The 12,194-nt window shown below is 32.4% G+C and overlaps 1 protein-coding gene across 1 annotated transcript; it reads left to right on the forward strand.

Moving 5' to 3' along the window:
* Positions 1-3,656: 3,656 nt before the first annotated feature.
* Positions 3,657-8,532, forward strand: LOC143073191 (TM2 domain-containing protein amaretto-like). The gene is made up of 4 exons (XM_076248547.1): positions 3,657-3,776; positions 4,097-4,212; positions 4,780-4,868; positions 8,234-8,532. Exons 1-4 carry the CDS (start codon positions 3,657-3,659, stop codon positions 8,356-8,358), a joined length of 450 nt encoding a protein of 149 aa, XP_076104662.1. The 3' UTR covers positions 8,359-8,532.
* Positions 8,533-12,194: the final 3,662 nt, after the last annotated feature.

Consider the following 12,194-nt stretch of genomic DNA (forward strand, 5'->3'; position numbering starts at 1 on the left):
AAACAAGATGTTTATTTAAAGACATACATTATGATTGAATTATAAGTTACATACAAGAAATACTAAAATATACGGTGGTGGCTAGTCTACTTGTCCTATTAACCATGTTAAAACATGTTTAAAGTTTCATATTTGAAAGCCAAACGGTATGAGCTTCTGCTCATTTCAAATCCTAAGTGTAGACTGCCACAAACCTGGTGAGTGACGTCATACTTATAGTTCCTAGGGACAACAAGCCCGGCAGGGCCCAATGTCAGGCACGTGCAAGAAGCAGGAAGTCCTGACAAGAATAATTACATTGCCAGTCTCGGGAGAAAGAGTTACGGAACTATAAGTAATACTAATATTAACCAATTCCCCAAGTAAATAGAATAAACAAGAAAACAAAGTGACTACCGTTACACCACAATTGAAAAGTGATTGTTGTACATGTATGACGTCAATAGTTCAAGTGGCACCGATCCTCAGGTCAGCCAGTAATAGCCATAACATGCATAAGGTGTATATTATCCCTAGAGATTTTGAGATATTCTTTTCCTGAAATATGATCCAAATGATTGGTCCAACATGTGTATTGTGGTTGACGTACAACATACTTGGGAGGTCAATCCTCAATCTTAAGGCCTGTTGGGAAAAATTATCTCAATGTGCAGGTTTTCTCAACCGTGTGTTTTGCTCAATGTTTTATCTTTTCTGTGCTTTAAAAGGGTATGCGCTGGTTAACATTGGGACTAAAGTATCAAATATGCCAGTTCTGTCAATGTAAGGCCAAGTGTGCTCAGTAGCTTTAATGTCTTGAAGGTTACTTTTCATTAGTGTGGACATCATTCAGACAAAAGACATTTGATAATGTCTTTCAGAAACTCAACTATATTTATATATGGATATTTTTAATGAATAGCATGAACTTCCACCAGGATTGAAAGCCAACAAGTGTACAATAAAGGCAATCAATCAATGATTTCCTTGCATGTTCTTGATTATTGTTTGTGATTGCTTTGCATTATTATACATGTTATATATACTTGCAAATCTGTCATCTCAAATGTCTAAAAAAAAAAATGTAAGCAAGAAGAGGTACATGTATCCATATCTAAACAATATAATTTGTACCTAGACCTTGAATGGATTCATGACAGAAAATTGGATAAGGACAAACTATATTAAGAATTCCATTCTCAATTTTATTACTTATAAACTTAACCCTCTACTTGTTTACTTTTACAATGTTGTATAACATGTATAAGCATGTTTTGTATATAATTGTATTGTCAGAAAATAAACTAAATTATTTGTGTCCTTATAGTATTTTGATGGAAATTTTTCTTTTGGCATCCTTTTGTTTTCAAATGCTGCACTAACTTTAAAATATATACATATCTTTTTTTTTGTTGAGCCTGCAAATTTTGTCGCATGAAGCTCCACATTGGGATTGTGACCTGGCAACGGCACCCTTAGCCAAATTCTTAAAAGCTTTATATTTTAGAAGGTGGAAGTCCTACATTGTAGATGCTTTGTACTTTGTATATAGATGCCTCATGGTAAGAAGTTTCCTTCTGTCACATGTCCATTGTCCTTGACCTCATTTTCATGGTTCTGTGAATACTTGAAAAAAAAAGTTAAGATTTTTTGTAATGTTAAGTTCTCTTACATGTATTATGAGTAATAGAATAACTATATTTGGTACATGTATGTGCGTACCTTGCAAGGTCCTTATGCCTGTCAGATAGTTTTCAGTTGACCTCAACCTCATTTCATGGATAAGTGAACAATGTTATGTTTTGGTGGTTGAGTGCATATCTCAGATACTAAATGCAATAGGTTACTGGTCTAGTATATTCTGTGTATGGAAGGACTGTAAGGTGTACATGTCCAACTGCCAGGTGTCATCTCACCTTGACCTCATTTTCATGGTTTTAGTGGTTTAAGTTAAGTTTTTGAGTTTTGGTCTTCTATACTATTAAACGAGAAGACCTCATTTTGGGTGTCGCTTCTCTTCTTTCCACAATAAATTAATCATCATGCCTCTGTGTCCTATGAGTACAGTGCATAATCGTATTTGTCATCCATTCATATGATTATTCAGATTGAGTTATTTTGGGTGAAAAACAAGAAAAAAGACGTCCGGATATGTTTCCGTCATTGGGCGTAATTTTAAGTCAGATTAGACTTCCGGTTTGCGTTTTTCTGTATACTTTGAACATACATTAATACTACGAATACAGTGTATTTTCTGTCTTATATCCGTCATTGGACGAAATTTAAGTCAGATTAGACCTCCGGTTTGCATTTTTCTTTTTACTTTGAAACAAATACATATACTACGAATAAAGTGTATTTTCTGTCTGATATCATTTTCAAGTTTACTATCCACGGCAATCACAGGGTTTATTTAATAGAGAGGGTCTGAATAATATATCAATGACCGCTGTGGATCAATTATTACAATGAGAATTGACTGTAAAAAGAAAATATACTTTCGGGACGTCTGGAACGGGTGTTTTTAAGATCGAAATTTCAGGATTGACCATTTCGGGATCCGGGATTTCTTTTTTCGAATTTCGGGATGTCGAGATATTTAATTTGTATAATAAATTCATAACCCCGGGATTTCATGTTTTCAAGCCCGGGATATTGGGATCAGGGCCCCTACGCAGTGGCGGATCCAGAAATTTTCATACGCAGAGGCCCGTTGACTGCCTAAGAGGGGCCCGCTCCGGTCATGCTTCAGTGATTCCCTATATAAGCAACCAATTATTTTCCAGAAAAGGGGGGGGGGGGGCGCCCCTAAATCCGCCTCTGCCCCGACCCCCCTTTAATGAATGTTCATAATATACAGATAAGCGCTAAAATTATTCATGTGTCATTAAAATTAATAGAGAACAAACAAAAAAAAGGATTTTTTTTTGTGGAAAAAGGAGGAGCCGGGCTAGAAAAACAATTATCCTGTCCCAAATTACCTATGACTTTTGATACCTTTTCTGAAATACTCAAGTCACTAAATGTTTTACAAAAAAAAGAAGATGTGGTATGAATGCCAATGAGACAGTTCTCCACAAGAGACCAAAATGACACCGAAATTAACATTTAAAGGTCACCTAACGGCCTTCAACAATAAGCAAAAGCCGATACTGCATAGTCTGATATAAAAGGCCCCGAAATGACAATGTAAAACAATTCAAATGAGAAAACTAACAGCCTTATTTATGTACAAAAAATGAACGAAAAACAAATATCACAGAACCACTGAATTACAGGCTCCTGACTGGAATGTTCATAATACATGTACACTAAATGTATGTTCATAATGAAATTAATAGAAAACAAAAAATGTGAATTTTGGAAATAAAGGAGGAGGGTTAAAAAAAAAACATTTTCCTGTCCCCAAGTACCTATGACTTTTGATACTTTTCCTGAAATTTTCAAGTTATTAAATCTTTTACAAAATTCTTCCTACAACACTTTACATCCTTTCAAATACGCTCTAAATGCCCGCGATTTCGCGGGTGTGTTCTAGTTTTTCTAATACTATAAGCAATTAGGTCAATTTGAGACTATGAACATAATATATCAATGATTAGCAAATAAGGTGACACATTTCACCATGTTCTCTCTTGTTTACTATTTTTATTGGGTTTTTTTCCTACTATTTAACAATGGTTATTTTCATGACTTATATTTTTTACAGACCATTAGAGTTTCTGAACTGTAGTGATCCATTAGATTTAAATGGTAATGCAACAAGACGTCAAGAATTAGGATATGGTTGTACAAAGGTCAGTATGATTACAAAATTGCTAGGTCTGAAAAGATGTCACATTGTATCTTTCTCATTTTCTCATGTTATATTTAGTACTGGCAGGAACTTTTGACTTTTATTGATTTTTTTACCTGCTTGTACAATTCATAAGAATTGTTGGTCTGAAAAATTCTGATTATTCTTGCTTTACTTTACTTAAAGTTTATATTTAATTTGACAATTCTTGTTAAAGAATTTTTAATCAAAAATACATGTAAATGATGTACAGAAAGAATAGTATAAAGATGAATTAAAAAAATTTAAGTTTATATGGCCAAAGTCCATTTTAAATTATAGTATGGTGGGAGAAGATATGAAGATGTCCAGAAGACCAAAGTGAACTGTTCTGTTTTACCAGGGATAGAATGTTTTGGTGACAGATATTTCCTCAAAGATGGTTTTCCATGTATCAAGTAAGATTTTTAACCTTGTTAATTGTATCTGACAATTTTAGCTTGTCTTTAAATGGTGTTCTTTGAATTAAGGGAATGTTTTATATATGAATTAAAGTAGTAGAATGCAATAGCAGAATTTTAAACTACAGGGCTTTACATCAGATGTAAAATACTTCAATTGTTTTGAGAAAGTTATACATTTACAAAATGAACAAACATTTGTTTTTTGATTAATCATTTGCTACCCATGGCCTGGGATACTTATGACACTAGATATTATTATCTGTATGTTTTTCCATTAGAAAACAAGTTTACTTTAAACTTCTAGTTTTACCTAGTTTATTATAGATAAAGTGCATCTCAATTCCATAGTTATATTTGTATATATACTTGCAGTTGATGCAAACAAATTATTAATGTCTGCAAAACTTTCTAATTTGTTTTTTTAGTCACTTAAAAAGGTATTTGAGATTTCACTATTGAAAGTATTGACAATACATGCAATACTCAGAGCATGAATATTTTCTACTTTTTTCAGCTTAATTTTTATTATAATATTAGTTTATTGTTTTTCTTTTTTTACAGATACACAGGTCATTATTTCCTAACAACTTTAATATATTCTGTACTTCTTGGTTTTTTGGGAATGGACAGATTTTGTTTAGGACAAACAGGTACATAAGAATTAAATCATGACATATAAAACTATACAAAAGATTACAGTACCCGTATATAATGATTGATTAGACACAAGTATGTAAGGATTGTTTCTTTATTCTTTACAATATATACTTTATGACTAAGGTATTACCACATTTTTCTAAAATTATGATAAAAAGTGTAGGTTTTAAGCTGCAAAATGTGCAAAACTTCTTATGATTTTTGTTAGGCTTTTTCAGGTGGGATAACATTACTATTGTCTAGAAAAAAGTACATGATATAATTTTGATATGAAATACATGCATGAGGTACTGACTTCAGAGAAAAACTAGTAATAATATAAAAACAAGTGAAACTGCGAGCTACTGCTCACTGATGATACCCCCGCCGCAAGTGGATAATATTAATAGTGTAAAAATATGCAAGTGTTCGGTAAACAGGAAGTTGTCGAGTGATGAATCTGAAAACGCATCACACGGTATAGCTGACTTATATAAATCCTGAAACCAAATTTCAGAAATCCTTGTATTGTAGTTCCTGAGAAAGATGTGACGAAAATTTTTAACTTGGTTATCATGTGTAAAATCATACAAGTGTTCGGTAAACAGGAAGTTGTCGAGTGATGAATCTGAAAACGCATCACACAGTATAGCTGACTTATATAAATCCTGAAACCAAATTTCAGAAATCCTTGTATTGTAGTTCCTGAGAAAAATGTGACGAAAATTTTCAACTTGGTTATCATGTGTAAAATCATACAAGTGTTCGGTAAACAGGAAGTTGTCGAGTGATGAATCTGAAAACGCATCACACGGTATAGCTGACTTATATAAATCCTGAAACCAAATTTCAGAAATCCTTGTATTGTAGTTCCTGAGAAAAATGTGACGAAAATTTTCAACTTGGCTATCATGTGTAAAATCAGACAAGTGTTTGGTAAACAGAAAGTTGTCAAGTGATGAATCTGAAAGCGCATCACACGGTATGGCTGACATATATAAATGTTGATACCAAATTACAGAAAGGGTGGATGTGTAGTTCCTGAGAAAAATGTGATGAAAGTTTCATGGGACGGACTGACTGACGGACTGATGGACGGACAGACAGAGGTAAAACAGTATACCCCCCCTTTTTTAAAGCGGGGGTATAATAAGAAGATGGGGAATGATTGCTAATAAGACAACAAGAGACCAAATGACACAGAAGTTTACTTGACAACATTGTTGAAGTTGCTTTTCATAGTGGTTATTGCCCCTAACACATTATTATTTCTAATACAAAAGAAACTGATATCAACAGAATAAGGGTTTTGGGATACGATTGCTTTAATGCAAACTGTAGACTTATACCATTGGCTCAGGGCCATGCCCTCACGTCAACCGTTTTATTCTGAACATTAAGGAACATCTCAGATTCTTATGATTGTCTTGCTTTAAAAGGTAAAAACAAACAAAGTTAAGAAACACGTCGGAGGGAATTCCCCAGTTTTGATAAAAATGCGAGAGTTCTCTGAATTCCGATTTATCTATTTCTGTCATATAAGAACTGAAGTGGAGTTTTTCTTATATGTCACCATTATGAAACTGATATTTGATATTGTACTTCCATAAAGAAATAGAGAACCATCTAGGTCGTTTAAATAACATTTAATATATGTTCTTGCTCCAGGGTTTGTTTAGGTAATTATGCCCATGCATAACTACAACACCCCTTCAGGCGAAATGGAGTCTTCCATATTATCGATTCAAGTTGTCTTCCTTCCGGAAGTAACTTCCATCAATTCTGAATCAAAATACAATACAACACTTCGAGAAAAATTAACTAGTTTTGTCGATAAACGCCGTATTATATTAAAAACAATCGCAATTTAAACCGAGGAATGTGGACGAAAAGGAGTCATGACCACTGATCCAAAGGAAATTATATATTTAAAGAGTTAGGAATGGGGTTCCTCCTAGAATTAACGTAGGAAAATAGGTGATAAGATACGAAGTGAAATACCTTCTCTCACTCTGAGTCTCAGTGACTGCTGTGGAAAGTTAACTTGGAATTGATAGTACAAAAATAAAACACAATAAGTACATTATTCATACACTTGTATTCGGGATTGGCTATTTTGTAACTATTCAGATTACGTAATTTACATTTTACATGTGCAGTTGAATTAGTTTTGAAAATAATATTATCCAGCTACATGTATATGTTCCCGACCATATGAGTATTTAGACCATACGCATATAGTCATGACCGTCCGCGTATGGTCGGACCATATGAGTATAATACTCGTTTGGTTATTAACCGTCCTGACCATATGAGTATTTGGACCATATAGGTTTTTTTTTTTTTTTTCAAATTACATTATTAACGTTTCAATAATACAAACATGTTATCTTAAAAAAACAGTGATGGTTATAAATGATGCATGTAGGGTTGGTGTGACATTCACTTCCAAACGGTATCATAGCTTTTTTGCATTTGCAAGAAATTTGTGCACAATCCTTTTTAGCAACCCTTTTGTTTGCGAGTGGAAAGCTAGCCCTTTTTGCAGCTGCGTACAGTGATACCAAGGTCTTTGGCCATTCTGATGTCTACGATGACAATGTTTTTAAGAAAATCTCAAATATCGCAAAATGACTGCAATACACCATATTCACCAGACAACTTAAATAAACTATGTTACTTTCTAGTCACTTCATGTGTAACCGTTCATTAAGAATTTTTTGGAATTTTTTTAGTCGACATATTGCCTGCCATTCACTCGTATAACAAATCGGTAATGACCATTGGTAATAATCATCGGTATAAAATGTGTTTACTATAAATTTGACAATTAAGTAAAATTAACTATCTGAAACTTCTTATTTTAATAAAGCTTATCTTTTTATTATAATATAACTTATCTTTTTATTGTAATATAATAATAAAATTACTTATATATATGATGGCGTGTTTTGAATGAACGGCCATATCAAATGAAGAGTTTCGAAGTATTAAAAGTTAACTGTAACAGAGTGTGAACTACCCCGACCATATGAGTATATACCCATATGGTCATAAACATACACGTATGGTCCAAATACTCATATGGTCCAGAACATATACATGTGTCAATGAAAACAATGGCAATCGTATCCCTCAGAGCAATCTGATCTTTGATTATACTTTTGAAGTGAACTTTGGGAATGTCTTATATAGATTCCATTAGTAGTACTAGTATTGTCATTCTTTTTTTTGGTACTAAGATGCAGTAACTACCTAGATACAGATATTATTTCATTTTGGCTTAATTGAACACACAAAATTATCAAATGCATTAAAAAATACACTGTAAACATTTTTGATAATAAAATAATAAAATGCAATATTTCCATGATTTCAGGTACAGCTGTAGGTAAACTGTTAACACTTGGAGGATTAGGTGTATGGTGGATAGTGGACATTGTATTATTAGTTAACGGAATTCTATTACCTAATGATGGCAGTAACTGGGTGCCTTACTATTAAGAACAGTTGTTAAAATTAGGATGAAACAGCTTTATACATAAATAATGTATTGAATGTTCTTTTTATTCTGTCAGAATATTTGCTTGTCAAGTTGTCAGACAGATTAACAATAACTGCAATAACTGATCTAACACAATTTCAGAGAGTAATTTGAATACATGTAAGAAAATAAAATATTTATAACATTTAAATGTTGGCTACAGCAATAAGTGATAATGTGAAAGGATTCAATACTTTGAAAGCTTTATATTATATGTTTTAGAGAGCACATTATATTCATACATACAACTTCAAATCTTCACTCCACATCATGTTCCATGATAATCATACTCATCAAATCAGTTTTTTTAATCTAGTATAACATTTGTTTCAGATAATGGAGTATTAACTTTGTAGTAAAAACCACAATTTTTGTTTTACCATTAGACTCTGTAATAACTTTTCATAAAATATATACAATGATTTAAGGGAGATAATTCATGATTTTACTAGAGTATTGTAGATTGCAAAATACAATTATTACCCTGTAGGCAAAAATTGTTATATTTTTCAAAGAACATTCTTAAACAAATTCTTGTTTGAATTCAAGAAAAAATTATTTGGCCTGTATTTTTTAGACCCAAAAGTATAGGTTTCTGTTACTTTCTTACATTTGTATTACTTATTTCCCTTGCCTATCAATCCGCGCTTAAAAATACACAATTTACATGTCTTTCCAGAGTTCAGAAAGACTTCTCAGTCCATTTGAGGAAAAATAAATTATATTTTTCTGCCTTTGGTATATGGATTAGTCCACAAGGTGTTATATAATAATAAATAATTGGGTACATATAACTACCAATTGGGATTATTCAAACACTTAATTTTGAATATAACGATTTATCTTCATTTCAATGACTGCACCCATGTTACTTAATTGTCAGTTGTAACTTATATATGGTGAAGGCCAAAATTTTCCATAAATAATCAAAAGTGGGATGGATTTTTTTTTTCTATTAAAAAAGTAACATCGGCAAGCAATATCAAAACCAAGACATGTTTTGGATTTAAAAAACGATCAAAGGTATGCCTGAGTCTTAACAGTTCTTTACTTGAAAACTGTCTTTTATAGTGAGTACAAATTTTTGTATACACGTTAATACATTATTCAATGTAAAAAAGAGTATAAAAATTATGTCGAATATGTAACATATTTCAAATTGTACTGTGTATTTATTTTTTTAATAAAATTGTTGTTTTGATAATTTGTTTGTTTTCATTGCCTGTTTTAACAAAAAAGTACAGAGGTCAGAGTGGCCTAAAGAGATTATCTAGAGGGTTCACTTGCCTGTCAACTATGAGTTTGTCATGTAGGCTGATCTCTATTGACAAGGATATAGGTTTCCTGACCAAGGTTATGGTTCTCGCTAGGAACTACAGATTCATCAACAATAAAAACAGATGCCCATTATAATATCATTATAGCCAAGGTCGCTGAAAGTGTCATTTAACACCAACAAAAAACCAAATAAACATATAAACAAGAGGCTGTCACAATGACAGCAAACCGGATTTATTAACATTTATTTGTATCCTGCCAATATCACAAGAACCATAACTGATGAACGGTGAAATTGAAAATCGTCAATATCAAATTTGACCTCCATTTTGTCATCAGTATCAACATATTAAAATTTTAAAAGCTTAGGTTGAATGGTTCATGAGTAAATGCACGGACACGACTGGAAAAGCCTTTTTCAATCTTTCAAGAACCATAACTCCTGAACGGTAAAAGTCAAAATCGTCATTATTGAACTTGACCTCCATTTTGTCATCAGTAACAACATATTAAAATTTGGGAAGCTTTGGTTGAACAGTTCATGTGTAAATGCACGGACACGACTGAAAAAGCGAAAAGCCATTTTTCAATCTTTCAAGAACCATAACTTCTGAACGGTAAAAGTCAAAATAATCATTATTGAACTTGACCTCCATATTGTCATCAGTAACAACATATTAAAATTTGGGAAGCTTTGGTTGAACAGTTCATGTGTAAATGCACCAACAACATTTGGTTGCCGACCGCCGTACATTCCCAAATCAATAACCGACATTTTTGTTACAAAAACCTGGTTAAAAAGTAACAAATTAGAAATCTTTATCCTGACTTGTCCTTTTGGGATGAACTGGAACATTTACCCAGGAACTGGCTATACATTTTCCACATATATATGTCGTGTACAAGTTGCGATTTTGTACAGGTTATAACATGTACAAAAATATTGTACATGTTATAACTTGTATAATGCAAAAATACAAGTTATAACATGTACAAAAGTACCTCATACATGTTATAACCTGTACAAAATATTGCTTAAAAATGGTTTTAACTTGTACAAAATTTAAAATAAAGTAAAATATACATTTAAATTCACCAATGCATAAAGAACAACAATAAATTGGCCAGAACGTGTCTTTTTCTGTAGAGGACAATGATCACAAGTTTAAGAAATATTTTTCATGACTTATGTTGGCAAAATGTGTTTTCATGTAATTGTATGTTTTATGCAGTCCATCATGGCTTAAATAAGTGTGAAACTATTTACTAAAAGCTTGCATTCCTCAATGACAATTACATTAGATACTAGTAACTAAATTCTTCCAAAAAATTTAAGAACGATTCCTAATAATTTTGGGAAATTATTATACTTCTCCCTCTCGATTTTATAGCATGCAAAGACTAAAACAATGTTTTATATGCTTACTCTGTAAAAGTAAGAGAGAGCTGAAATAGTTTTCATTGGACCACGCTTCATTATCAATATCTTTGGATCTACTCTTCAACATTTTTGGCCTACAACATGACTTACATGTATGTAAATTTATAACTCAATTTTTGTTTATAAACTATAAGATCATTGCATGAGGCGAATGTCATTTTGATATGTTTTAAATATATATCCTCTACTTTGAAAGCATGTATTTGTGGCCTTTAGATGTTGTCTGCTCCATGAGCAGGTTGGTTTTTTTTAGACACATACCCCATTTCAATTCCCAATTTTATTTGTAAACACATCTATCCTGGCTATCCTCTTATGTCTTTTAGTGTCAACTAGAATGAAAGTATTTTACTATTAACTTCAAAGTGGACACTCACAATTATAATTCATCAAATGAAGATATGTCCATAGATAGTCATAAGAGGATCATAAGACATGTCCTAAGATATATCTTATGACAGGTCTTAGGAATGCTTCGTAATACCAAACCCTGGACATTAACTGGGACAACATCCCTAATGCGCCTCGAAATGAGGAACTCAAAAGTCATGTGTAAAGAAAAAATCTCTGTGTAGTGATATTGGACATGTTTCTATTTTTTACAAATGACTGAACTTAACCATTTGTGGTGATTAGGAAAGTAGAGGAACATAGAATAAATGTGTAAAAACTATAATGGAGCTATTAAATGTGTTCAAAGTATTAAATTTTCAAAGAACTTATAGTGTTAAAAAGTGGATATTTTACCACAAGGAGCCGCATCACAAAAAAATGTTCGGGGTATGCTAATTTATGGAAAAAGTAATCTCACTTTGTACCCCGAAAATTTAACCACATTTGTGAAAATGTCACAGTTTACTAACGAGCTATCCAAGTTTACGATATGGACTGAGCTACAGGAAAAAATGTTACCATTACCGCTTATTTTAACCAGATGCTCCTAGTCAATTTGGGCCCTTTTTAGCTTGATGTTACGTGTGAATCAAGGCTCTGTGTTGAATTGAAGGCTGTATTTTGACCTATAATGGTTTACTTTTTACACATTGTGACTTGGATGGAGTGTTGTTTCATTGTCAC

The sequence above is a fragment of the Mytilus galloprovincialis genome, chromosome 4 (assembly GCF_965363235.1).
Source record: "Mytilus galloprovincialis chromosome 4, xbMytGall1.hap1.1, whole genome shotgun sequence".
Classification (NCBI taxonomy): Eukaryota; Metazoa; Mollusca; class Bivalvia; order Mytilida; family Mytilidae; genus Mytilus; species Mytilus galloprovincialis.